Source organism: Lissotriton vulgaris, chromosome 7 (assembly GCF_964263255.1).
Source record: "Lissotriton vulgaris chromosome 7, aLisVul1.2, whole genome shotgun sequence".
Classification (NCBI taxonomy): domain Eukaryota; kingdom Metazoa; phylum Chordata; class Amphibia; order Caudata; family Salamandridae; genus Lissotriton; species Lissotriton vulgaris.
In genome coordinates, this window is record NC_141695.1 from 1,773,167,521 (window position 1) to 1,773,195,455 (window position 27,935).

Below are 27,935 nucleotides of genomic sequence, written 5' to 3' on the forward strand. Positions count from 1 at the left end.
GGGAGGGAGTGACTGCTAGATACTGGAGGGAGTGACTGCTGGACACTAGAGGGAGGGAGTGACTGCTGGACACTGGAGGGAGGGAGGGGCTGCTGGACACTGGAAGGAGGGAGTGACTGCTGCGCAGTGGAGGTAGGGGTGACTATTAGACACTAGATGGAGGGCACAGAGCAGGGATGGAGCCAGAAGAGAGTGTCCCTGCCAGCCTTCAGGCGCTCGTCCAGTCGCTGTGGCCCTCTAGCGCCTGGAGTCCTCGTGAGTTCAGAAGGCTTCCCACGGTCATCGTGGTCTCCCGGCTGTGGATGGTACCTGAGGGTCTGCAGCCCTTGGAGGTTGGTTCTTGAGTGTTAACACATTTCTGGCTGTTGTTTCATCTCCTCTTCTCACGGACCCTGGTCCATGTGAGACCCGAGCTGCATCTCGCTCTCCAGGCCCTCTGAGCAAGTCCTGGGCCTCTGATGTCCAGCTGACCACCCATAGTCGCCTCCGGCGGACTCTCTCTTGCAGCTCCCCCTCCACCCTCTTCTCTGGGGTCACAGGTCCTGTTCCACCTTGGAAATGTAGGAAGTGCACAGTCGTGGCACATTTTGAGTTGAGAGGTTCACACCTTAACGGTGTCTGCTGATCTGATGCTAAGTGTCTGCTGGGGTGGTTCTAATAGTGCCTGCTGGGGTGATGCTATAAGTGTCTGCTGGGGTGATGCTATAAGTGTCTGCTGGGGTGATTCTAATAGTGCCTGCTGGGGTGATGCTATAAGTGTCTGCTGGGGGTGATACTAGATGCGTCTGCTGGGGTGATGCTAAAAGTGTCTGCTGGGGTGATGCTAGAAGTGTCTGCTGGGGTGATGCTAAAAGTGTCTGCTGGGGTGATGCTAGAAGTGCCTGCTGGGGTGATGCTATAAGTGTCTGCTGGGGGTGATACTAGATGCGTCTGCTGGGGTGATGCTATAAGTGTCTGCTGGGGTGATGCAAAAAGTGTCTGCTGGGGTGGTTCTAATAGTGTCTGCTGGGGTCATGCTATAAGTGTCTGCTGGGGGTGATACTAGATGCGTCTGCTGGGGTGATGCTATAAGTGTCTGCTGGGGTGATGCAAAAAGTGTCTGCTGGGGTGGTTCTAATAGTGTCTGCTGGGGTCATGCTATAAGTGTCTGCTGGGGGTGATACTAGATGCGTCTGCTGGGGTGATGCTATAAGTGTCTGCTGTGGTGATGCTAAGTGTCTGCTGGGGTGATGCTAAGTGTCTGCTGGGGTGATGCAAAAAGTGTCTGCTGGGGTGATGCTAAAAGTGTCTGCTGGGGTGATGCTAGAAGTGCCTGCTGGGGTGATGCTATAAGTGTCTTCTGGGGGTGATACTAGATGCGTCTGCTGGGGTGATGCTATAAGTGTCTGCTGGGGGTGATACTAGATGCGTCTGCTGGGGTGATGCTATAAGTGTCTGCTGGGGTGATGCTAGAAGTGCCTGCTGGGGTGATTCTAATAGTGTCTGCTGGGGTCATGCTATAAGTGTCTGCTGGGTTGATGCTAAGTGTCTGCTGGGGTGATGCTAAGTGTCTGCTGGGGTGATGCAAAAAGTGTCTGCTGGGGTGGTTCTAATAGTGTCTGCTGGGGTCATGCTATAAGTGTCTGCTGGGGGTGATACTAGATGCGTCTGCTGGGGTGATGCTATAAATGTCTGCTGTGGTGACGCTAAGTGTCTGCTGGGGTGATGCTAAGTGTCTGCTGGGGTGATGCAAAAAGTGTCTGCTGGGGTGATGCTAAAAGTGTCTGCTGGGGTGATGCTAGAAGTGCCTGCTGGGGTGATGCTATAAGTGTCTGCTGGGGGTGATACTAGATGCGTCTGCTGGGGTGATGCTATAAGTGTCTGCTGGGGTGATGCTAGAAGTGCCTGCTGGGGTGATTCTAATAGTGTCTGCTGGGGTCATGCTATAAGTGTCTGCTGTGGTGATGCTAAGTGTCTGCTGGGGTGATGCTAAAAGTGTCTGCTGGGGGTGATACTAGATGCGTCTGCTGGGGTGATTCTAATAGTGTCTGCTGTGGTGATGCTAAGTGTCTGCTGGGGTGATGCTAAGTGGCTGCTGGGGTGATGCTATAAGTGTCTGCTGGGGTGATGCTAGAAGTGCCTGCTGGGGTGATTCTAATAGTGTCTGCTGGGGTGATGCAAAAAGTGTCTGCTGGGGTGATTCTAATAGTGCCTGCTGGGGTGATGCTATAAGTGTCTGCTGGGGGTGATACTAGATGCGTCTGCTGGGGTGATGCTAAAAGTGTCTGCTGGGGTGATGCTAGAAGTGTCTGCTGGGGTGATGCTAAAAGTGTCTGCTGGGGTGATGCTAGAAGTGCCTGCTGGGGTGATGCTATAAGTGTCTGCTGGGGGTGATACTAGATGCGTCTGCTGGGGTGATGCTATAAGTGTCTGCTGGGGTGATGCTAGAAGTGCCTGCTGGGGTGATTCTAATAGTGTCTGCTGGGGTCATGCTATAAGTGTCTGCTGTGGTGATGCTAAGTGTCTGCTGGGGTGATGCTAAAAGTGTCTGCTGGGGGTGATACTAGATGCGTCTGCTGGGGTGATTCTAATAGTGTCTGCTGTGGTGATGCTAAGTGTCTGCTGGGGTGATGCTAAGTGGCTGCTGGGGTGATGCTATAAGTGTCTGCTGGGGTGATGCTAGAAGTGCCTGCTGGGGTGATTCTAATAGTGTCTGCTGGGGTGATGCTATAAGTGTCTGCTGGGGTGATGCTAGAAGTGCCTGCTGGGGTGATGCTAGAAGTGTCTGCTGGGGTGATGCTAGAAGTGCCTGCTGGGGTGATGCTAGAAGTGTCTGCTGGGGGTGATACTAGATGTGTCTGCTGGGGTGGTTCAAATAGTGTCTGCTGGGGTGATGCTAGAAGTGTCTGCTGGGGGTGATACTAGATGTGTCTGCTGGGGTGGTTCAAATAGTGTCTGCTGGGGTCATGTTATAAGTGTCTGCTGGGGTGATGCTATAAGTGTCTGCTGGGGTGATGCTATAAGTGTCTGCTGGGGTGATGCTAGAAGTGCCTGCTGGGGTGATGCTAGAAGTGTCTAGATTCCTCACCCTCGGTTGACCCCAAATGCTCAGGTCTTTAACTCTAAGCTGAGAAGCTCAGGTCTCTGTTCTCGAAAGGGTGTGAGGCGTCGATCCCTGAAAGCAATGTGTTTTTGTTTAGTTTTCCTTCATTGCTGAGGATTCGAAGCTGCCACTCAGGCTGGCCTCTCTCCTTCTTGCTCTGACATGTTTTCTCTCTTTGGGGAGGGGGGGGGGGGGTACATGTTGGGGTGATGAGAGGCTCCTCCTGTCATTTGGCTTCAGAGGGGAGGAAGGCTGCTTTGAAAGTATTCCTCCTTTAATGTTGGATCAATTATGGTTCCTTCATCTTTACCGAGACCTGTCTTTCTACCTTGCCTCTCTCAGGACCCCTCGAGCCCGGACAGCAGCAGCGCCCCCTCTGGCCCTCTTCAGAACGGCAGCGGCAGTACCACCGATGGCCCTCTGGTGTCCTGGTGAGCAGCGTCCAGGGGACCTCAGGCCCCTGGGGTACATCAGAGTGTTGTATAAATAAATATCATATGTGCTCTAAATATCATTTACAGAACACCCCCCTCCTGTGTGAATTTCAATATTAATGCCAAAGAGGTGATATTTTAGTAAACAATACTTATGTCAGACAGTCTTCTGGCTGCGGTGTTGTGGCAGCACCCCCACACCTCACCCTCGAGTATGAGAAAAGCTGTGACCACCTCACCCATTCTCGCCCCACTCGTTAGTACCTTGAGGTGTCGGCTTCGGACAGCATAGTGTGTCCTTACCACTGAGGGGCGGCACCGACATGACAAGATACCCCTCCCGTGGGGCACGATTCACAGAACTAACTTAAGACAAAATCCTAAACTTACTACCATTTTGGTATTTACAGAAGTCACTTACTCATTCCGGTATTCACAGAAGTTAGGACTCCTAAACTGAGAAAAATCCTAACTTTAAGACTTTCGGTATTCACAGAAGGCATTTAGGAGTTCTAAAGTTAGGAGTCCTAACTTCTGTGAATACCAAAATGGTAGTAAGTTTATGATTTTGTCTTACGTTAGTTCTGTGAATCGGGCCCAGGGTGATTTGTGTGCGATATTAAATTAACATAACATAACAGCATAACATAACATGCCCATGCACCATTTCCTGGACTGCCATGAGTGTCGGCAGCTTCCACTGCAGCCGCATTGTTCATGGTCCTCGAGGCCTTTGTATGGGGACCGGAAGGGTTGTGCATGCTACGTGAATGCGGTATGTCTGTGGAGCTGCCCTTGTCAGCCCCTTCCAGGGCGCTGGATCTACTTGCCATGACGTTTCTGTAGGTGGCTCAGACAGCTTTTTTGTCTTCCCCCAAAGGAGTCGGTGGTCCCTGTAGCCAGGGTCATGCAGGCGCGCCGCTTCCTCCTGGCTTATACACAACACTTGTTGTAGAGGTGTGTGCTTCATGTTGGGCTGTCCTTCCTGCTTGCTGGAGGTGTGTGGTGGGGTTTCAGGACTGCTCGGCAGCACTGCTGGTGGCCCTCCATGTCTCTGATACCTTTGGATTGCTGTTCTTATCCGTCAATTCAGGATTTCAGATGGTGTTGTATGGAAACGTATTTGGGGAAAGCGTTCACTCCCTTCCACTGTTTGTACTCACTCATTTCCTCCTGGCTGTTCTTTATGTGGTGTTGGCTTTGCTGGGACCTTCTGGGGTCTTGCTGAAGTGCATATAATACTGGACTCTGGGGACCCCTGCTGAGTGGCAGGAGAGATGGTGCACAGAAGGACTCTTTCAAGGCACTCTTCCCCTCATTTCAAGGAAGAGAGGAGAGGCACTGGGCTGACTGGTATTCACCTGTTACAACGCATTTTTTACAACGCACTACCACTACAACGCAGGCATTACAACGCATACCATTACAACGCATAGCGCTGGGGGGCGCTCTAGGATAAGAGGTAAGTTTAATTTACTATCCAACACCTTCTCTAGGGTCCACGGGGACTGGAGTTAGAATAGTAAATTATACTTACCACTATCCAGCACCCCAAAGCGCTATGCGTTGTAACGGTATGCGTTGTGAATACCGCGTTGTAATGGTATGCGGAGTAAAAGTATGCGTTGTAACGTCATACATCCGGCTGACTTCCTCCACAGATACTGACTCTCACGTTCAGTCTCGCAGTCTTCGAGTCTGCCTCCGAGGCACCTCAGAAATCTGAGGCTTTTTCCTCCTCAGCCTCCCTGGACTGCCTCCCTTCCCTCATCAGCATCTCCAGACTCTCTACTCTTCCTCTTCGGTGCCTCTTGAACTGGTCCCTTTCTTTCCTCAGCCGGGCCGGACTTGAAACTGATAGCATCCCTGGCGAATGTTGTCAGTTCAGTCCTCAAACGGTCTACAGCGAGTGAGCATTTTACATTACAATTTCAATTAAATTAGTTTTTAAAGCATACTAAATTTTGAACTTACTGTGCACCAGGATACCACACTCTTTATTGGGGCTCCTCTTAATATGGTGAATTTCCAGACAGCAAATGTAATTTATCGTCAGAGTCTCTGAAGTTTCGTGATGGTGCTCTGCTTCTTCTGAAGTGGCACTACTGCTTTTCTTCTCTCTTCATGAAAGCCGTCTGTCACTGCAGGCATGACTCCGAAGCTGATTGTCCCACAACACAATTCATGGAAGCGACCACAGTTCACACCAGGATGTCAGCCACAGTGATATGTGCATCGAAGGGTTAATCCCAGCCCTGCTCATTATGATTCCCTAATCAGCCCAGGCTTCTTCCTGAGACGTGTCCAGGCCCCTTCCTTGTGGTCTATCACTTTGGAAGTGTAAAATGGGTCTCTTTCTTTGTCCTTCTAGCGCACATCCCCCCAGCTCAAACCTGTCTGGGGGATTCCTCTCCTCCCCGGGTCTTCACAAGGCATGCTTGGGCTTCCCAAAAATGGAGGGTCCTCCATGTAATGTACCATTGCAGGCACTTCTGGATTATCTGTAACTACAGCCCTTTGAATGTGCCTTGCTTCAAGAGGAATAAAGAGTGGACGCCAAGCTGGAAACGTGATTTGCACCATCAGCCCCTGCATTCTGAAAAGACTGTGCCTGCTGCATTATCTGGAACTGCAGCCCTTTGGATGTACCTTGCTTCAAGAGGAATACAGAGTGGACTCCCTGCAAGCTGCAGGTTAATAGAGCTCACCTACCTCAACTCCACCAAGAGTCCTCTGCCTGGAGGCCATCCAGTGGACTTTTAAGAGTTTTGGCCAGGTGCATTGTGGGAATTGTGATCTCAAAATTTCAAGGACCCACTTGGAGCTTCGAGACCCTTGGATTGTGTTTTGTACCCGTTGTACCCTCAAGAGAAACTTCAGGAAGAAGTTCCAAAAGTTTGGAATAGTTTGGAGCAACTTTGGGAAAAAACCTCTATAAAGTGACTAAGTGCTAGAAAGTGTTTATTCTTTAAAAATTCATATCTCTGGTTCCCTACATTGGATTTTTTGTTGTTTTGGTGTCATTTCAACGATAAACATATTTCCTATTGTTATAAATTGGTTTTGGGTTTTTATTGTGTGCTGTCAATCAATCAATCAGTACATTTGTAAAGCACACTACTCACCCGTGAGGGTCTCAAGGCGCTAGGGGTGGAGGGGTGCTGTTACTGCTCCAAAAGCCAGGCCTACCCTAAGTAGCCTCCTGAAGGTTAGTAGGTCCTGCGTCTGCTGTAGGTTGGTGGGGAGGGTATTCCAGGTCTTAGCGGCGAGGTGGGAGAATGATCTGCCGGCGGCAGTCACTCTTCGATTGCGGGGGACGGTGGCGAGGGCGAGGTCGGTTGGAGCTGAGCTGGAGGTTTGGGATGTAGAAGGTGAGTCGTCTGTTGAGGTATGCCAGTCCGGTGTCGTGGAGTGCCTTGTGTGCGTGGGTGAGGAGTTTGAAGGTTATCCTCTTGTTGATGGGGAGCCAGTGCAGGACTCTCAGGTGGGGTTTGATGTGGCTGGGGTGAGGGATGTCGAGAATCAGGGGTGCAGAGGCGTTCTGGATGCGTTGTAGTCGTTTTAGGAGTTTGACCGAGGCTCCTGCGTAGAGGGCATTTCCATAGTCCAACCTGCTGCTGACGAGCGCCTGTGTCACCGTTCTTGTTTCGGTCGGGATCCACTTGTAGATCAGAGCATGCGGAGGGTGTTGTAGCAGGAGGAGGAGATGGCGTTGACCTGTTTAGACATGGAGAGGGAGGAGTCAAGGATGACTCCCAGGTTGCATGCGTGGTCGGTGGGTGTCGGTGCTGCTCCCAGTGCAGTCGGCCACCTGGAATCATCCCAGGCTGAGCGGGTGGAGCCGAGGATGAGAACCTCCGTCTTGTCCGAGTTCAGCTTCAGACGGCTGTTCTTCATCCACTCGGCGACGGCCTTCATTCCTTCGTGGAGGTTGGTTTTGGCGGCGTGTGGGTCCTTGTGTCTTAATTATTTACTTAATTTGTATTTTTAAATGCTTTACATACCTGTCTCCTAAGTTAAGCCTGCCTACTTGCAGCCGAGCGGTAGAACATGGGAATAACTTATTGAGATCTGTACTGAACCTTAGACTGGGTTAGTAGCTTCATTGCCAGTGGTAAATGCATATTTACCACCACTAATAACCCGCTTTCCAACAGGTGAACTGTCCCCCTTACCTCCTCAGCCTCCGTGGACTCTCTCCCTTCCCTCATCAATGCCTCCTTGGTAGACTGTATCCTTACCCTCTTTGGCTGTCTGCAGAGTATGAGGTGAACGAAGGGCCTGACCTCCGAGAGGAGTTGGCCTAACGGCTAGGGCGCTCGACCTCGGACCTGGGGATCTGGGTTTGAGTCTCGGTAACGACGTCAAAACCTCCTGTGATTCTGGGAAAATCACTTAATCTCCCCGTGCCTAAAATGAATGTGTGCCCTCATGTAACGTAACTGGTGCTATGTAAAGCGCTCTGATACCCGGTTCGGGTCTAGTTTGCGCTATATAAAACTCTGCAAAAAAAAATAAAGAAACCATGGGGAAGAGAGACAAGCTATCTGACATGTCAGCTGAGGTCCATTAACCTGCCTGAGGAGCATGAACAGCCAGGACTAGTGGAGGAACATGCACAGGCGCTCAACGGATGTCTAAGCACGTGGAGCATCCCAGAAGATCTGCCTGTGGACAGGGGAAGAGGTGCTTTTCCCCTGCTGCAGATGTCCAACCTAGCTGCCTACCAGTGCTTTCCATTGTTTTCTGTACTCAAGGGTCAATGGTAGTTCATCGCTTTGCCATTTTGCCACAGATTGCCCATGAATATTTCAGTGGGGGTGTTGTACCCCCGTTGGCTGTTCATCACAACTGTGTAATTGTCATCCGGTCTTACCTAGATGACTGGCTGAGCCACTCACCATCAGATCCCAGGAGCTGAAGGCGTGTGAGCATGGAGAGCCAGCAGTGTGTTTCTCCAACATCTCAAGATGCCCTGCTGGACTCCTTCAAGGATGTGGGGTTTATCTGGGCTCTCTTCCTGACTCTGGTGCAGTCATTCTTCTGAAACAGTGTGTGTCTAGCAAGCGTAGTCACCTACTCGGCTTGTTGGCCCAAGATCAGCCCCAGGTTAGATAGACATGATGGGATTTTATCAGAAGGGGTCTTTTATCTGGGCTTTAAGTGCAGTCCACGACGAAACGTGGTTTCCTAGCTTTACATCACTCTGCATGATCCTGGTACCTTAGATTGCCAACTTCTGGTCCTCTGGTCAGACATTTGTTCTATTGATTGTCCCTGTCCTTCCATGACCTCACGTTCTGGTCGCAGTTTCTAGCAGGCCACGAGACAGCAAGCAGTGACTGCTCCTGGTGGTCCCCATTCTGTGACCATGGAGGACCCACTAAGAGCTTGGGAGGGCATTCTTCTAAGATTGTTCCCTGGTGCAGCTGGAGGGAGCTTGTAGAAACCTGAGGGTCTGCTCATAGCAAGGGAGGTGGTGTTCTTTGAAGATTGTCCTCCGGGGCAGCTGGAGGGAGCCTGCAGCTGTTCTCGGGATTCTCCACTGATTTTCCAGAGTCTTTCAGGACTGGCTTGTCCTTCTCTTCAGTGACAGTAAAATTTGATGGCTGTGTATTTCTGTAAGGAAACACCTCTTTTTTGCATGTTCACTCCCAAAGATGGTGCACTGGAAAAAGTAGTTCTGTCCTCCACACTAACAGACCAGCAACAGCGGACCTGCTATCAGCGGTTGAAGCAGTTTGCAGGGCCATTCTCTCTGATCTCAGGTCTGACAACAGGGTGCACCCATGATGTGGACACAGGCGACAGCTTGTCTGTCAAGAGTATCATTTCAGACCAGGTCTACTGTGAGCGCATGAGGAAAGCAAGAAATTAAATTCTTGAAAAGGGATTGCAAGTATGAGAGAGATGTTAGTGTGCCCACCCAATGATCCATCTATCAGCTCATTCACTCAATGATCCATCCTTCAGGGACTTTGTTTACTCTATGGCCCAGTCATCAGTTAAATTAACTCAGTGACTGGGTCATCAGCTTGTTCAATCAATCTTAGACGCAGCCATCTATTACCCATCTATTAGTTAAGGAATTAAATTGCCCATTTATCAGGTCGTTAATTCTTTTGGTGACCCATTCATCAGTTAGTTCATTCACTCAGTGGCCCATCCATTGGTTAGTTCATTCACTCAGTGACCCATCCATCAGTTAGTTCATTCACTCAGTGACCCATCCATCAGTTAGTTCATTCACTCAGTGACCCATCCATCAGTTACCTCTTTCACTCAGTGACCCATCCATCAGTTAGCTCATTCACTCAGTGACCCATCCATCAGTTAGTTCATTCACTTAGTGACCCATCCATCAGTTAGTTCATTCACTCAGTGACCCATCCATCAGTTAGCTCATTCACTCAGTGACCCATCCATCAGTTAGTTCATTCACTCAGTGACCCATCCATCGGTTAGTTCATTCACTCAGTGACCCAGCCACCAGTTGGTGTTTTCAATCTGCGACCGAGCCATCTATTACTCATCTTTTGATTGATTCATTAAATAAAATGATCATTCTTTTGACGACCCAGCCAGTAGTTACTTGATTTACTAGGTGACTCACCCATCAGTTAATTTGTTCACTTGATGACCCAGCTTGGAGATTCCCGGACATCAATGCAGCTCCACTTAAGCCCTGCAGACCCCGGTTGAACGGTGGGGATCTCTGAATAAGGCGGTCGTCTTCCTCTGGCAAGGTGGAGGCAATGACTTCCTTTCACCCAGCGGCTTGGCCGCCTGCCTGCCCTCCTTTAAATGTCCCAGTCCGTGGAGCCATCATGTGAGCACCTTTGCCTTAGGGAGTCAGATCCCTAGACGTCAGCACTCCATGATCTGGCAGTGATGCGGCGCTCACCCAGAAATATCACCAACCCAGTGTCCAGGTCACTCCGGTGGGGCCCATAACACCGAAGTACAACACACCTAGTCACACACACTTTACCCCAGACCCTTGCAAATATATATATAAAATGGGTTGAGTGAATTCTCTCCTATGATAGGATACCTTTTAAGCACAGATTTTAACACCAACGTTTGTTTGCCTCAATAATCCTACTAAACTAATCTATGCATCAATGTACCCCGCCAATTAGGTTGATGGACCAATTAGTTGAGCAAGTTGATGGTGATTGTCAAGACCAGCTTAACCTCACTACAACAATACATTGATTTGCATAATTAATTGACTCAGAAAAAATCAAGAACACCTGAAATCATTTAAAAGATTTTATGTAATTAATTTGCATAAAAGAAAATTATCATTTATTCTGTCATTGTTATTTTTCACTAAGCATTGCCATTTATTCAGGAAATCATTCAAGAAAAACTGTTAATAAAAATCATGAAGAGAAAATTCAAGTTCACATTAATTCCATTATTCTCTAAGATAAAACATCAAACCTTGGTCAATGCAACTGAAAGTGAAATTCTGCATGAAAAGATCAGAGAACCATAGTTAAAACATGCATTAAATTCTAAAGATTTCTACACTAAAACCTGCCTACCCAGCACTAAACCCCAACTATACTTACTAACCCAGGCCTCCTCGGACGCAGTCTCTCACCCAGGCTTATTGTCCTGCAACGAATCTCCAAACTACAGGGGTTATCAGTGAGCCCTCTGGCATAGTTTCAGGCTCCCAGCATCTCTGCAAACAGCTGCAGTGCAATCAGCTTCTCTCTGCGATCAGCTCCTGTGACATTAAACCCCAGTTTTCCTCCGATATTTATACTGTATTTGCTGGCTCTCTACCCTCAATGTTTCAACTCTTAAAATGTCCTTTTCTCTGATTGGTCGTGACATTGCAGTTCTTAGCTCTCAGGATGTCCGTTAATTGACAATGTATATTTCAACTTTCAGGATGTCCCTGAACAGCTTCCTGATTAAAAAGCTGACAGATGCAAATTCGACCGTCCATGCATTTCTCAACTTCCAGGATGTCCGTGAACAACTTTGTTTGACAAACTGATAAACACAAGTTCGACTGTCCCCGTTCATCATCAGGCATTTAAATGTTCATTGGCAGTGATTCAGCTGTTTCCACGTGGTCATTTTTGGAAGGCATTTTACTTTTTTCTTTGGCAGACATTCAGCTGTTCTCGTGGTTATCACTTTGGCCCACAACCACTCACCAGAGTTCATATCAAATGACCTCGAACATAGTCAGCTGAAGTTGCAAAGTTTTCAGTGAAGCACAGAGCATGGACGAGCCTCTCTCAGCAAAATGATGTAAGCTTTCTCTACTGCGCAGAACCGGGAAAAGCGAAGCCATTTTGGAATTGGCATCCAACCAAAACTACGATAAACAGAAAAAGAAAATGTAAATATACAGAATATATGCGTTTTCTGTCCCCCCCACCTACCAGTGCTAATATTTATCCTTTAAAACTGTTACCTAACAGAAAAGCATCACACTGCATGCCTTGAAAATGTAGCAGAAAAGCAGCATGCAATGCGCAATGTACACAGACATGCATTATTACATCACTTAAATGCACAAAATAGATTAAACATGCGTTTTACATCACTAATTAATATGTTAATCAAACCTGTTAGTGCAAAGCATTTCCCATATGTAATGTGTGTGTTTTTAGGTCTCGCCTGTCGATGCGCATGCGCATCGAGCAAGCGAGACTATGGGGGCTTATCCACTCTTTATCCAACTTGCAAGGAATCGTGGCGATTCCTTGCAGTGCCCGTGACTTTTAAGCTCAATGCGCATGCGCATTGAGCTTAAAAGCGCGTGCACATCAGTTCCCTCATCCGCACGTCGCATTTCTCCTCCCCCCTCGCCCCCTCCCCTGCCCGCCGTGTCGCATTTCTCCTCCCCCCTCCCCTTATCTGTCTTCCCTTCGTCTGTTCCCTCTCCCCGCTCCGCCCCCTCCCCTGCCCGCCGGGTCGCATTTCTCCTCTCCCCTCCCCTTATCTGGCCTTCCCTCCGTCTGTTCCCTCTCCCCGCTCCGCCCCCTCTTATCGCATTCCAAGCGCAAGCGTGAACTCATTTGTACTTTTAAAGCAGACAAGGATGCACCGGCCGTGCCATTCCGCATGCCTTGTGCTGGGCTCGGTTTTGTTTTCAAAACAGAAGCCAGCCCGATCCCTTCTCATTAGCCACGCTGCGCACTCATGTGACGAGGCATAATCCCCGCTGCACGCTACGCTGAACCACAACAATTTCTTCACAAAAGACGTTAACTGGCTCTTCCGAGATCACACAGTTCCGCACGTTTTGCCTTGTGCAACAAACAGTGTCATCATTCCTAAGACGTCAGCTCCAGTTCCTGGCCACAAGACAAATCAACACAACTTATCAGACTCCTCCTTCTCCATCTATCCGGACTTTACTCCACTTGTTCAGGAACAGCGCAGGAAGTTTCTAGCCGTGAAACGGAAACTGAGAGGTTTGAACATTGACTATGCATTGCTTTATCCTGCCAAGCTCCGCGTGACCCACCAGGGCACGCAACACTTTTTCTTGAACCCGCAACAGGTCGAGGAGTACATCAAGACCCTGCCGAAAAGGGACAAAAGAGCTGCGCAGGCGGATGGCGGACACGATTCTGGTGCGGAATGAACTGGGTTCTTCGCTTTCGTTATTGATGAATCATTGATATATGTTTTTTTTTGGATTACTGCTCCTGAAATGGCCCCCAGGAGTATAGGGCTGGGTGGTGCTGCAGGCCCTGTAGCATGCCAGGCCCCCACCCCCCCCATGCTGTCTCACTCGCCCGGACAAGGACGGTAAGAATGGCGGTAACTGCGGTGAGGAGAGGCGGGGGTGGACGACGGTGCACCTCTAGAACCCCGAATGGGTGTACCCCACTGGACTTGCTCAATGCACTTTTACTGTTGGGTTGTTGCGGGTTTGATCGGGGAGGGGGGTGGGCACAGGGTACTGGCGAGTTGGGGGCGCTTCAGTGGGTGGGGGAGGGGGGAAGTTATTCAAGGGGTCAGTTCGCGCTGGTCTGGTCCATGTTCTTCACTGTCCTCGAATTGGGCCTGTGGCCCCGAGTAATAGCTCTGTGGTTGCCAGCTCCGCTCTCCACGTGTCGCTGCACGAGAGGGGAACAATGGGATGCCTCATGGTTGTCTAGGTACGGAGGCCTGTTTACTGAATGGCAACGGTTACGATTTCTAGTGTTGGATGCCTGGGTTTGCACTGGGTTTAAGTTTTCGTTTTGTAGTCGGGCGTGTGCACCTTTAACTCATCGACCTTCCGCCCGTCCTGGGGTGGGCTGGTCTACTGTCTTTGCTATGGGGGGAGGGTTCAGGGACTGCTATTTGTGGTGGCCGGGGTTACTGTGGACCGCTGGTAATCCTACCTGTAAGGACTGTTGGTACAGTTTGATTGTTTTGTTATATGAAAAGTTGTTGGGATGGGGGACACTTGTCTGAATGTTCTTACTTGGAATGTGCGGGGCTTGGGAGATCATCGGAAGAGACGCCACGTTCTGGGATATTTAGACAGACATAATGTTCACATAGCATTTCTGCAGGAGACACACTTTGCACCCCACAGGTTGCCAGCCTTTGGTAGTAGATGGGCCTCGAGTGCTGTGTTCTCCTCGTATTCCTCCTATGCCCGTGGTACTGCAATCCTGGTTAAAAAGTCAACACCCTTCCACATGGCTGGCATGAAATCAGATGTACAAGGGAGATATTGCCTGCTATGGGGCAGATTGGGCCGTGTGACAGTCACCCTTGCGTGTTGTTATGGCCCCAATGTGGACGACCCACAGTACTTCGAGTCACTCTGGGCTGCTATACTGGAAGCGGGGTCGCAACACATAATATGGGGGGGGGACTTCAATGTTACTGTGAGCCCGACCCTGGACCGCTCACACCCGGCTCCACACCACTACACAAAAGGGCGGGAGGTGCTGCGAGCCATCTTGGAGGAGAATCACCTAGTGGATGCTTGGCGAGCACGCTGCGGGCCGAGGGGGGAGGGAACGCATTTCACGGCGCAGGCTAGGTCCTGGGCCAGGCTTGATTATTTTTTTCTGACCACACACATGTATGCCACTGTCACATGTGCACGACACCTCCCTCGGACTTACTCGGACCATGCCCCGGTTCTGGTCGCCATGCGCGGAGCTGAGCTAGGCCCTCCTGTTACCGCGTGGCGCATGCAGGCCGCGATGCTGTTAGATGAGGAATTTAGAGAGACGCTGCGCGAGGAATGCTTAGATTTTTTTGCAAGAAATAAGGGGTCTGTGGATGCAGTGGAGACAATCTGGGATGCCTTCAAAGTCACACTAAGAGGGTTCTGCATTGCAAAGGGCTCGGGGGTGCTTAAAGCTATCCTGAACCGTTTAAAGGCACTAGAAGTAAAACTGAGCCAGGCGGAAGAGAACCTCCGCGCGCGCCCCACTAGCGACACTCTGGCAGAGATTCGAGATTTAGTTACTGAATATTCTGAGGAAGCTGCGCGTGAGGCAAAATTTAGACATAAATACTGGGTGGCGCGGAAATATGGAGAAGGAGATAGGCCTGGGAAGGTGTTGGCGGCTACGGTCCGGCTTGCGAGGGCGCCTACTACTATCCTAGAGCTGGAAACAGCCGAAGGGCTGCTGCTCCGCGACTCCACGCAAATCCTTAACGAATTCGTGGGCCATTACAATAAGCTGTACACCTCTAAGGGACTGAGGGGCCCAACTTTAGACGACTACCTCGCGGATGTCGCGCTTGGTTGGCTGAGTGACGCTCAACGGGCGTTTTTGAGTGCCCCGTTTGAGCTTGACGAGGTAAAAGAGGCGATTATGAGTATGCAGTCAGGCAAGGCCACAGGCCTAGATGGCATCCCTATTGAATTCTACAAAACATACATTGAATTCATGGCCCCGGTACTGCGGGAGGTCTATGAGGACGCTCTGGAGGTGGGGCATCTCCCCGCATCAATGAGAACTGCGCTGATCATCTCTTTACTCAAGCCCGGGAAATCTGCATCGCACTGCGACTCATATAGGCCCCTCTCTTTATTGACGTGTGATGTGAAAATTCTAGCAAAACTCATTGCCACTCGAATTAGCTTACTGCTGCCTAACCTGATCCTCCCGGATCAGGCGGGCTTTGTCCCAGGGAGGGCTACATCCCACAATCTCCGCACCTTTTTTTCTGTGTACGACTCTGTACATGAGGACCTGCCCATGGCGGCCATCTTTTTGGATGCCACCAAGGCATTTGATTCCCTGGAGTGGGATTACGTCTTTGGGGTACTAAACCGCATGGGGTTCCCGGCCATCTTCGTTTCCTGGATAAAACTGCTTTACACGCGGCCCACGGCCAAAGTCCTTATTAATGGGCAGCTTTCCCCTGACTTTGAGATTTATAGAGGTACGAGGCAGGGGTGCCCCCTATCCCCCCTGCTCTTTGCAATCGCCACGGAACCCCTTGCTGCCAAACTGCGGCAACATTATAAGGATAGCGCGCTGCGTTGCTTCCAGCGACAAATACTCATATCCATGTACGCAGACGATATCACGCTGTATGTCCGGCACCCTCGGGACAACCTACACCCCTTACTTAGGGAATTCATTAGATTCGGGACTCTCTCGGGAGTGCAAATAAATTGGGCCAAATCGTGCATATTCCCCCTCACGGCGGCCACTCAGGCCTTCCCATTGGAATATCCGCTCACTTGGACTGAAGGTGATTTTAAGTACCTTGGGGTGCACATTGAGAGGGACCGGGAAGCGCTTATGAGAGCGAACTATGGCACTGCCATTAGTAGGATTGAAGACCAGGTCACGAGGTGGGTGTCACTTCCCCTGTCGATGGCGGGCAGGGCTTCTTTGATTAAAATGGTTGTGCTTCCGCAGCTGCTTTACCTGTTTCTCAACATACCTTTCCACCCTGGTACATACTTCTTTAAGAGACTAAGATCTGAAATGCTCAAACTGGTGTGGGGTGGAAAGCAAGCTAGGCTCCAGTGGGAGATTCTGACACGGCCCTATGTGCGAGGAGGGTTCGGTGTACCTGATTTTGAGCTATACTTCAGGGCAGCCCAGGCGCACTATGCTTACTTCTGGGTGAGGCAGCCGAGATACATGCCACAACTGGCTGCGGAACACTGGCTGGCGCACCCCACGCCTATCGAGGGAGCTCTGTATGCCGTTGTTGAGGGGAGGGATAAGACCCCGAACACTTTATCTAGCACTATCACGGCCTGGTTACACATTTGTGCCTCACTGGGGCTGCAGTTCCTCTACGCTCCATGTATGCCCCTGGCTTATCACCCACAATTGCAGCTGCTGCAGGAAACTGGCTTCCAGCGTTTACTATCTAAAATCCATGTCCAAACGTGGGGGGATCTATATCATAATGGCGAGTTCCGTACGAGGGATCATTTGTTTGGTACCATACACCCTACCTCACTAGAGGTGTTTTACTACATGCGCTTGCGACATGGGCTGCAAGCCCTTACACCTGAATTTCCGCACGAGCCACCGATCCTCATACCCCTGCAACACATACTGCAACTTGAGAATCCATATAAGCTTGTGTCCACGTTGTACAGATCAGTTAGAACACACACTGACTTCACCGCGCTTCCTGCCAAGGCGAAGTGGGATCAGGAGCTGCCTGCCCCACTCACCGATCAACAGTGGGAATTTAGCTTACTACAGACAGAACGTATCTCATCCAGCAGCAGGTATAGAATCATCCACTACAAATTTGTGCACCGATTGTATTATACCCCGGCTCGATTACGCAGATTTGGGCTGCGAGACACTGATAATTGCGACCGGTGTGGGGCCCCTGGAGCTGACTTTCTACATCTTGCCTGGGAATGTGCCACGGTACGTCAGTATTGGGATCTAGTATTTCAGGCCCTCTCTACAATGATCAATGTTACGGTGCTACCAACTCCTGAGATGGCGCTATTGGGTTGGGTCGTACCCCTGCAGGCGGCTCACCGCAAGTATGTCGCGTTAGCCTTGTTGCTAGCCAAGCGGAGGGTGGCCTGTAGATGGGGCAGAGGCAGGGCGCCCAAATTTAAGGAATGGATACGGGACCTGGTGTATTGTCAGGAACAACTGCACACGTATGCGGAGTTACTGCCGCTCTCATCCAGGCCGACTGATGTCTGGGCCCCGCTGCAATGCTACCTGATAACGGAAGCACCGAGTGAAGATGAATTGTGAACTGTAATGCTGTTCTAGGTGTAATGGGGAAGGGGTGCTGACCCGCTTTGGACCTACCTGCAACTTTATATGCCCTGTGACTGCACTATGCACTTTACCCCCCTCGCCATGTCTCTGAACTGTCCTTGTTGCTCCACTCACCTGTATGCCTTACCCGCCCATGGTCCATCTGGTTGCTGCGGGATGCTGTCCCCCCCCCCCCCCCTCCGAAATATGTTTGCTTGTGGTGCACACGCTTATGGCAATGTTGTTTTGTTTGTTTTCATTGTTCTCTTTTTAACCAAAAAACGACAAAAGTAAGACGCATTTATATGCTTCCTATACCTGTGCTGTTACTGATGCTATTTGCTATGTATACAGCTTCGCAACACAATATTGCCTTTTCGCTGATACTTATTTGTGATTACTGAAATGTGCTATAGCAGCCGGCCTCCGGGTTGTGGCAGTATGCTGTGTATACTTAACGGTACTAAATAAACGTCTTGCACCAAAAAAAAAAAAAAAAAAAAGAAAAAACTTATCAGACTCCGGGGATCCAATTGAAACCCCATTTCCCTCAGAAAACAAGTGGGCCACGCCCCTTGAATTCCGTCTCTTTCCCTCACAACCTGTGAGCCGTGTTTGTGAATCCACAACCTTCCCTTTGAAGGCACGCCCTCTATTTCTCAGAAAACGGTCATCTTTTCGGTCTCACACCTTGTTTCCTGGACTCGCCCCCGGCCTGTCTCCGTCTCCGGCAATTATTTTTACTGTCGAGGTATGTGGAAGTTTATATGGTTTTCTGTGACGCGAGGTTCTTTTGGAGCGCTTCCGAGGGAGCCATGCATGCCCTCACCCTCACTCACCCTCAACCCCTCACCCACCCTCAACCCCTCACCCTCAACCCCTCACCCTCAAACCCTCACTCACCCTCACTCTCACTCATCCTCACTCACCCTCAACCCCTCACCCTCAACCCCTCACCCTCAACCCCTCACCCTCACTCACCCTCACTCACCCTCACCCTCAAACCCTCACCCTCAACCCCTCACCCTCACTCACCCTCACCCTCACTCACCCTCAACCCCTCACCCTCACTCACCCTCACTCACCCTCAACCCCTCACCCTCACTCACCCTCAACCCCTCACCCTCACTCACCCTCACTCACCCTCACCTTCACTCACCCTCACTCACCCTCAACCCCTCACTCACCCTCAACCCCTCACCCTCACTCACCCTCACTCACCCTCAACCCCTCACCCTCACTCACCCTCACTCACCCTCACTCACCCTCACTCACCCTCAACCCCTCACCCTCACTCACCCTCACCCTCACCCTCACTCACCCCCTCACCCTCACTCACCCTCAACCCCTCACCCTCACCCTCAACCCCTCACCCTCACCCACCCTCAAACCCTCACCCTCACTCACCCTCAACCGCTCACCCTCACTCACCCTCACTCACCCTCAACCCCTCACCCTCAACCCCTCACCCTCACTCACCCTCACTCACCCTCAACCCCACTCACCCTCACTCACCCTCACTCACCCTCACCCTCACTCACCCTCACTCACCCTCAACCCCTCACCCTCACTCACCCTCACCCTCACTCACCCTCACCCTCACTCACCCTCACCCTCACTCACCCTCACTCACCCCCTCACCCTCACTCACCCTCAACCCCTCACCCTCAACCCCTCACCATCACTCACCCTCACCCTCACTCACCCTCAACCCCTCACCCTCACTCACCCTCACTCACCCTCACTCTCACTCACCCTCACTCACCCTCAAACCCTCACCCTCACTCACCCTCAACCCCTCACCCTAACTCACCCTCACCCTCACTCACCCTCAACCCCTTACTCACCCTCACTCACCCTCAACCCCTCAACCTCAACCCCTCACCCTCACTCACCCTCACCCTCACTCACCCTCACTCTCACTCACCCTCAACCCCTCACTCACCCTCACTCACCCTCAACCCCTCACCCTCACTCACCCTCACCCACCCTCACTCTCACCCTCACTCACCCTCAACCCCTCACCCTCACACAGTGCAATAGGTCTCAGACCATTTCAGTTAGAGCTTTTAGAAATGTTTATGGCTTTTTTTATTTGTAATTCTTTTGCATTGGCTACAGGAAACAAAAATGCTAAAGATTTACAAAAAAAACCCATAAACAATTCTAAAAGCACTAACTCTAATGATGCGAGACCTATTGCATTTCCAATGCTTGTTATTAATACACAACAATCAAAATAATATATTACTTTGTTATGGGGGTGATTGATCTGAATGGGGTACACACAAAATCTTCTGTACCTCGCTCCATCAGCAGCGGCGGCCCGGGTGGTATCCTTTAATATTTCTTGCGCATGGTAAGGGTTGTAATCTAGGATAACTCGCTATCAGTCTACCCAGTGAGGACCATTCATTGATAGCCAAATCTTAAGCACAGGTTCAAAGAAACAACATTAATCTCAACTAAATCACTCAAACACTTCTTTAAAATAACTTATTGTATTAGAGATTCAAAATGAATACAAGTAACATCACTAGCAATTCTGCCATGCATGCTCAAGCGTGCTGCAAAATTCTAAACATTCAGTAAATCAAATCAAAGAATGCAAAGGATGGTTTCCAAGGTAACAGGATGGTTGAATTAGAAATCTCTCAAAAGGACCCAGGATTCGAGTTAAAGTCCACTGGGGGCAATTCACAAGTATTGGCAATAGGAAATGGAGCATTAATCAAAGGTTCAGGCCTGGATTCTGACCAGCATGCTCCAACTAGTCCCGCAGATAAGTTAATTTGCAAAAGACAATAGGGAAAAAAGATAGTTCGGCAGGCAGGGTAGAGTCGAGGAAGTGATGGAACAACGACAAGGGCCACAGATCTCAGGAGTAACAAACACTACAGAGGAGGCAGGGGAGCCCGCACACTCCTCCTACATCCACTAGACTTCACCGTGCATATCTGTCATCATGACGTCACCGCCAGTCGACTGTGGGGTGACCTCATGTGATCACTATTCCGTTTAGCAGGTGCAAATCGATACTCTAGGAACTTCTCCAATACAAATTATAAGAAAATACCTTATTTTGCCTCCTCACAGGTTTGTCGACAAAAAGCTTTATTTAATTTTGTTGTTTGTCCATGGACGCGATCAGAAGGTTCGGTTCGGATGGAATCCACTCCAAAGAGAATTAAGGAAAAGTGTCAAGTTTGTCCTTTAAGGAATGTGACATGATCAGAACAAAAATGCAGAATTTGCAAACGTGTCAAGGTTCATTGCATCAGGCCATGGAAAGGCCCGGCCTAGAGAGAAAAGTTCATTCAAGCATCTTTAAACTTATATTTCATTCAGTGTAAAACTCGTAATTTATGTTAAAAGGCATAATACAATCACTCACATATCTCATATATAAGCATTCTATAATGTTTGTCAGTGATTAATTCACATTCATGCCCAGCTGTGATTATGGCCCACTGCTACATTTTTAAAATAACAATGTGGAAAATAATTTTTAAAAGCATTTGATCAAAATAGTTTCCATAATTGTAAAATCTACATGTTATTAGGCATTGATATACAAACGTTTTAAGCTGTAACATGTAACATAAAGGTTTTGCACTAATATATGTTGTCGCCGTTCTGCAAGAATTGCAAAGTTTTCCTGTTTTATCTTCGCCACATCTTTGTTAGAAATATAAGTAATTAGTTATAAAATCATCTGAAAATCACTATGTTTATTGGCTCTACCGTTCTCTTAATAACCAAGCATACTTTTGGGGTGCTAGATGGTTCAATTAGACCTATTTTGAATAGTTTTTCGACACAAGTGCACGGAGCATAATTTACATTTCATTGTTGTTTTCGGTGGTTTTGTCTTCATCAGAAACATCAGTATTTTCGCTCTAACACTTGCAATAGAGCGAGCTGCCCTTGAATGTGTGACTCTCTTTCAGGCATGCTCAGCACTGCGCAGCACCAGAGGAGCCGCGCTACTCAGAGAGCACATCGGAAGCTACGTCAGGTGGGTGGAGCCATTATTTAAAGGAAGTGACATCATCATCACAGTGCATGTGACTGGTTCATCCCCAAGGAGCCCACAGGGGATTGTATAATCCTTCATATTTGTGTGCTCTGAGATGCAAGTTGTTGTGGCCTCGTTGTTGTTGTCGTGTTCATGCTGTTGGCTGGGCGGCATACCAAAACACTGGACACAGGTTAGTCGGGCATTTCCTTTATTTTCATATTGTACAGCGTCCCGTCAGCACGTCCTCACTCGTCCCTGTCCTAGTCATTGTCTGTCCCCTTTCCTGTGTCGTCACCGGATCTGGTGTCCGGTGGCCTGGTCACTCTGTCTGAGGACCCACAGGGTCCTAACGCCCTACTGTCCGTCGCCCACACTGTCGGAACACGACATCTCCCCCCTTGTTGCAAACAAATGTTCGTGACACATTTACCATAGTCCTCATTCACAGTCATATTGATGGAGGTGAACGAAACGAGAGAGAGAGAGAGAGAGAGAGAGAGAGAGAGAGAGAGAGAGAGAGAGAGAGAGAGAGAGAGAGAGAGAGAGAGAGAGAGAGAGAGAGAGAGAGAGAGAGAGAGAGAGAGAGAGAGAGAGTGAACTTGTCACTCTACATCTCTTCAATGAGTCTCTGTTATTTACTGAATGTCCTTCGTGATCTAGTGTCTCCATCGCTTCCTTGTCCTCTATCTTTCTCCTTCTATGTGGCTGCAGTTGCCGCTGCCATTTCTTCTTCATCCGCCTTTAGCTCCTTGAAACGCTATCTTTTCCTTGTTGTTTGTTGTCGGTCGGAGACAGCCATTATCATCGATCCTTTCACTTTCGTCACCGCCAGTGAATCTTTGGAGAACCTGTTGTCTGAATATCGATATTGTTTCTTTCTGTCTCACCACCTCTGGTCCTGGCCGTGCAGTGTCTCTTGCCTTGATCTTCCTTGGTGGCGCCTGTCCGCTCTGCTCATTGTTTGTCTTTGTCCTTTCCTGCTGTTTCTCCTGCGCCAAAGTCCTGTCACGTTGCTCCTTTTTACCCATTTTATTTCCTTTGTCTTTGTGTCTTTCCTTTTGTTTTCTTTTCTTCTATGTTCTCCTTTTCTCTTTTCTCTTTCTTTGGTGATCTTTGTCCCTCTTTTCTTTGTTAATTCTCTTTTCTGTCCTTTCCTCTATTTGGCCTTATCTCTGGCTTTTCCTTTATTTATTTATTTATTTATTTTTTTTTTGTCCTTTTTTTTCTTTTCTTATTCGGCCTCTTCTGGGCTTTCCTAGTCTTCTTCTTCTTTATTTCCTTGTTTTCTTATATTTGCATCCTTCCTGCAACTTATTCTTATTTTTTATGTCCGTCCTTTTGTTTTCTTTTCTTTTGTCTTTATTCTTCCTTCTTTTCTTCTTCTTTTCTGCTTTCCTTTTGTCCTTTCTCTTTATCCTCTTTTCTCTTTTATCTCTATTTTCCTCTTCTCTTTCTTCCTTTCTCTTTTCTCTTTTCTCTATATTTTCTTCTTATCTCTATCTTCTCTCTTCTTTTCTTCTTCTTTTCTCTTTATTTTCTTCTCATCTCTTTATCTTCTTTCTGCCTCTTTATTTTCTTCTTTTCCCTTTATCTTCTTTTCTCTATATTTTCTCTTTATCTTCTTTCTTCTTTTCTTCTTCTTTTCTCTATATTTTCTCTTTATCTTCTTTCTTCCTCTTTATTTTCTTCTTTTCTCTTTATCTTCTTTCTTCTTTTCTACTTTTTCTTTATGTCCTTTCCTTTCTGTGTTATTTCTCTTTTCTGTCTTTTATTTAGCCTTCTCTGGTTTATTTATTTAGCCTTCTTTCTTTATCTGTTCGTTTCTCTTTTATTTCCTCTTTTTCTTCTTCTTTTGTTCTCTTGCTTTATCTTCCTTTCTCTTTTGTCTCTTTTCTTCCCCTTATTTCTTCTCCTTTTGCTTTGTTTTCTGCCTTTTTTCCTTTGTGCTCTTTTGTCCCTTTTTCTTCCTTTGTTTTAATTTATTTGTCCTCTTCTGGGCTATCTTTGTCCTTTTCCTTTTGTTCTCTTCTTTTTCCTTGTGCTATTTATTTGTCTCTTTATTTTACTTCTTTGTTTTCTCCTCTTCTTTATATCTCTTTTCTTTTCTTATATATGCCTCTTTCTGGCCCGTATTTCTTCTTTCTTTTCACTTTCTTTGTATTCTTGCCTTTTGTATTCTCTTTTGGTGCCCTTTGTTTTTGTCTGTTCTTTGTTTCATCCACTTTTTCCTTTATTTCCTTTATTTCTTCGATCTTTGCGCTGTGCCTGACTCTATAAAATGGCCGCCGACGTTTCCTTTAACTTCATTGGCTCCTGCGCCTGTTCTTAAGATGGCCGCCGGCGTTCTCGCGAGACTTCGCGTCCAATCAATGCGATGCCTGACTCCAAGATGGCCGCCGTCTTTTTCTTCACGGTGATTGGTTCGCGCGCCTGACTTCAAAATGGCCGCCGAGACTCTCGCGAGAGCTCGCGCCAATTTCCTTTCACTTCGCGCTTTCTACACGGCGCTTACCGGAGCCAGCAGTCTTCTTCTCCTCATCAGTCGGGGTGAGCTCCCGCTTTGCTGCATTTCTTCAGGGCACTTTTTCTTCTTTTCTGCACGACGCGATCCAGGGTGGGCTCCTGAATTAAGATCGCCAATTTTCTTCATCCGATGGGCACACGTCCGGTTCACTCCCTTCGTCGCCAGTTGTCGTGTTCATGCTGTTGGCTGGGCGGCATACCAAAACACTGGACACAGGTTAGTCGGGCATTTCCTTTATTTTCATATTGTACAGCGTCCCGTCAGCACGTCCTCACTCGTCCCTGTCCTAGTCATTGTCTGTCCCCTTTCCTGTGTCGTCACCGGATCTGGTGTCCGGTGGCCTGGTCACTCTGTCTGAGGACCCACAGGGTCCTAACGCCCTACTGTCCGTCGCCCACACTGTCGGAACACGACAGTTGTGACGCTGCCACCATCCTATTCCAGTGACGTCAGGTGGAGGCGCTGGTGGTGGAAGTGCAGGAACCTCTGTGGAAGTGTTCCTGCTCCAGACAATAAAGTAGTGTTTACCTTCCCACAAGCGTACCTTTTCTCTACAATTTGCGATGAGCCGTCTGGAGTATAACCTCAAACCTACCTGTGTTCCGGGTCACCTCGCAATTCACATACGGGTAACACTCAACCTACCTGGGCGGTCGGGAGGATGGATCAAGGGTGACCTGTCTTCATCTCTCTATTATGCAATGTACTCAGGTGTAATGCCTGTTAATTGTTGTTAACAACACGCCTGAGGAAGTTGCAAACTTTGAAACTGTCCGTCACACGCACACCATTGTCGCGCGTGACGTGATCTCTGAGAGTCCCTGCCATGTTGTGAGCTTGCGCGCTGCTGCACGTGTGGCTGAGACAGGATGATCTGCAACGTGGAGCACGCGGCATCACATGCTGCACGGGGCACGCTGCGTGAACCTCAATGGCAGCCATTTTGAATTGGGCAATACGGTGATTACAATGAATATGTTGTTATGCAGGATATTGAGGGAATTTACCACAGAACAACTAAAGGTCACAGCAGAGGATCGGATCTGGTTTCATGATTTATTTATTAACAAGTGCCCCGGTAAATATTCCAGGAGTCAGACTTTCATGGAAATCATGAACCATTACTGATAAAGAGTGGACAGTGTGTAAGTCCTCTTATCAGGTGTCATTGAACTAGCCCCTTATAAAAATGTCGACACAAACCTTCAGCGTCAGTCCACCTCAGCCTTTTTCTCTTCAGGTTCAGAGCCTTCGCTGAGGAGGGTGCAAGGGAAGGATTACTTTCTTAACTGCATAGCGGTGATTGATGCTGCAGGAAAGAGGTCTGTGGAACAATACAAAAGGATTTAATGGCAAGGCGCAGAGGCCAATATTATGCAAACCTCTTCATTGCCACTCAGACAGCAGCAACTCAAACCATACACTTGGACCTTAGAGTAGGAATCTGAACAACGTTTCAGTCCGCTATATATTCCTGAGCCAGCCCGCCATCTTCCTTCTTTGTTGCTGCTCATGCTCTCCACACGGCACCGGGGAGACCAGCACCTCCCCGGCGCACACTTCATTTACCTATGGGGGTCCGTAGCAAGGCTTTGGAAGACAGATGGGTCAATTGCAAGTGGACTTGTTTGCAAGCAGGTTGAATGCCAGATTCACAGGTTTTACAGCTGGAGGCCAGACCCGGAGACGGAGGCAGTGGATGTGTTCCCACAACAATGAGGAGAGGATCACAATTTCGCTTTCTCTCTGTTTGCTTTGGTTCAGAGGCATGGACAAATGGTAGGATGCCTTTTAAGACATATCCATGTGCCCTGAACGGAAGACGTATTTGTTGTTGCACTCCTTAGGGTTTGATGGCAGAGTCATTTTAAAACCTCTCCCTGATTTGAGGACGGACGGGGGTGAAGAGCAGTTAGATGGATTTCAGGAGATGGTTGAGAAACTACACAATAGATTTGATATGCAACCCAGTATTGAAGTAGTCAGGCATAAATCTTTCAAGAGGCTCCAGAATTCTGGAGAAGACGTTGACACATTCATCATGGTATTAAGGAGACAGGCGACGGACTGACAGTTCATAAGCTTTACGGATCAGTTGGTGAGAGATCATTGTACATTGTAGTGATAAAACCATCAAGAAAAAATTGGTGTCTATGGGAAACCCATCGCTAGATCTTACTGTCAGAACTGCAAAAAGTATTCAGTTGTCTCAACTCTCTGCAAAGGAATTGGAGACCAAAGGTGCTCAGCCAGTCACAGTTGTCAAAACTGAGATAAATAAGGGTACTAGGTTAGACAAACAAGGAGAAACACCTAATTCTTTTCTTCACAGCAGAAAGTGTGTTTTCGTTTTGGTAATCTCATGCATGCAAAGGGGGGAAGACAATGTCCTGCTAAAAATAATGGGCCCGATTTACAAAGGTAAACTGAGACAAAAGTCTTGCTTTGCGACTTACGGTATTCACAAAGGGCATTTACGAGTAGTAACGTTAGACTTTTGTCTTAGTTAAACTTAAGTTTTGGTCTTAAATTAAACTGAGAACAAAACTGAGACAAAAGTATAACTTTACTACTCGCAAATGCCCTTTGTGAATACCGAAAATCATAAAGTTAGACTTTTGTTTCAGTTTACCTTTGTGAATTGGACCCGTTGTGTGTAGACAATGTAACAAGTGCAGACACTTTGTCAAAGTGTGCCAAAGTCAGAGATATAAAGGAGCTTCTTTGGTCAAGTGTGTCACAGATGAGTATGTTCTTGAATGATAAAGAGAGCATTGTTAGAGATTTGAGAGACATGGTCCTGGTTGTTAAAAGTGCTGTTATATGAACAGGTGACCCAAGTACTTGTGTTGATACAAATGTTGAAATCATGGTGAGTGACAAGGTCTTAAAACTATTGGTCGATTCTGGAGCATGCATATCAAGGATTACTCAAGCTCTCTTTAACAAGGTTTGGCCAAATAGACATTTGTTACCACCAGATCGAAAGGCTGCGTCATATGAAGTACGCAGACTTGTGAGGGTACATAGAAGATGTGTTAGAATTTAAGGTTGTCGAATCACAGGTAAAATCTATGTGACACACAAGACGTTAGATATCCTAGGCTGGTTGTGAGTGTCTGTTTGGAATGATTCTGAAAACAGATGTTGGCTATTAGAAATAATCAAGACCTAGAAAGAATCATGAACGTGCATGCGTTCTTGAGAAAAATGAGCAAGATTAAAAACCATAAGCATAACATTTTAGTGAAGGATGGTGCGAGGCCCGTCAAACACAAACTTAGGAATGTGGCTTTTAGTATTCATAGAGGTTTAGAAAAAGAGCTGGATATATTATGTAAGAGCGGGATTATTGAAACAGAGGATTCCTCATTGTGGTTGTCACCTTTGGTGTTGCTCACAAGTACAATGGGAAGTTGATGGTGTGTGTTGACCGTCAGTGTTTAAATAGGGAGATCTGGGTTGATGCAGATCCATTACCCAACACCTTAGATATTGACAGGATTCATAGAGGCTAGACTCTTTTCAAAGCTGGGTTTAGCCTCAGCCTACCACCAAGTGGAGAAGGAAGTAGAATCGAGACATCTGGCGGCATTTGTGTCTTCTTTTGGAATGTATCAATATTATCTTATGCCATTTGGGCTGGCCTCTGCGGCCTCCGTTTTTCAATGGG

General features: G+C 48.2%; 1 protein-coding gene across 6 annotated transcripts in view; it reads left to right on the plus strand.

Annotated features, from left to right (window-relative positions):
• The window catches only part of CBLC (Cbl proto-oncogene C), a 216,203-nt gene that overhangs the window by 151,549 nt on the left and 36,719 nt on the right, over positions 1–27,935 (plus strand). For 4 of the 6 annotated variants that reach the window (XM_086933142.1, XM_086933140.1, XM_086933141.1 and 1 more), the window contains exons 11-12: positions 3,425–3,513; positions 21,668–21,735. In XM_086933142.1, coding sequence (XP_086789268.1) covers positions 3,425–3,513; positions 21,668–21,735 — 157 coding nt within the window. Of the gene's footprint in view, positions 1–3,424; positions 3,514–11,424; positions 11,594–21,667; positions 21,736–27,935 lie in introns of those variants that run through there. The other 2 variants (XM_086933144.1, XM_086933145.1) reach the window with 2 other exon arrangements.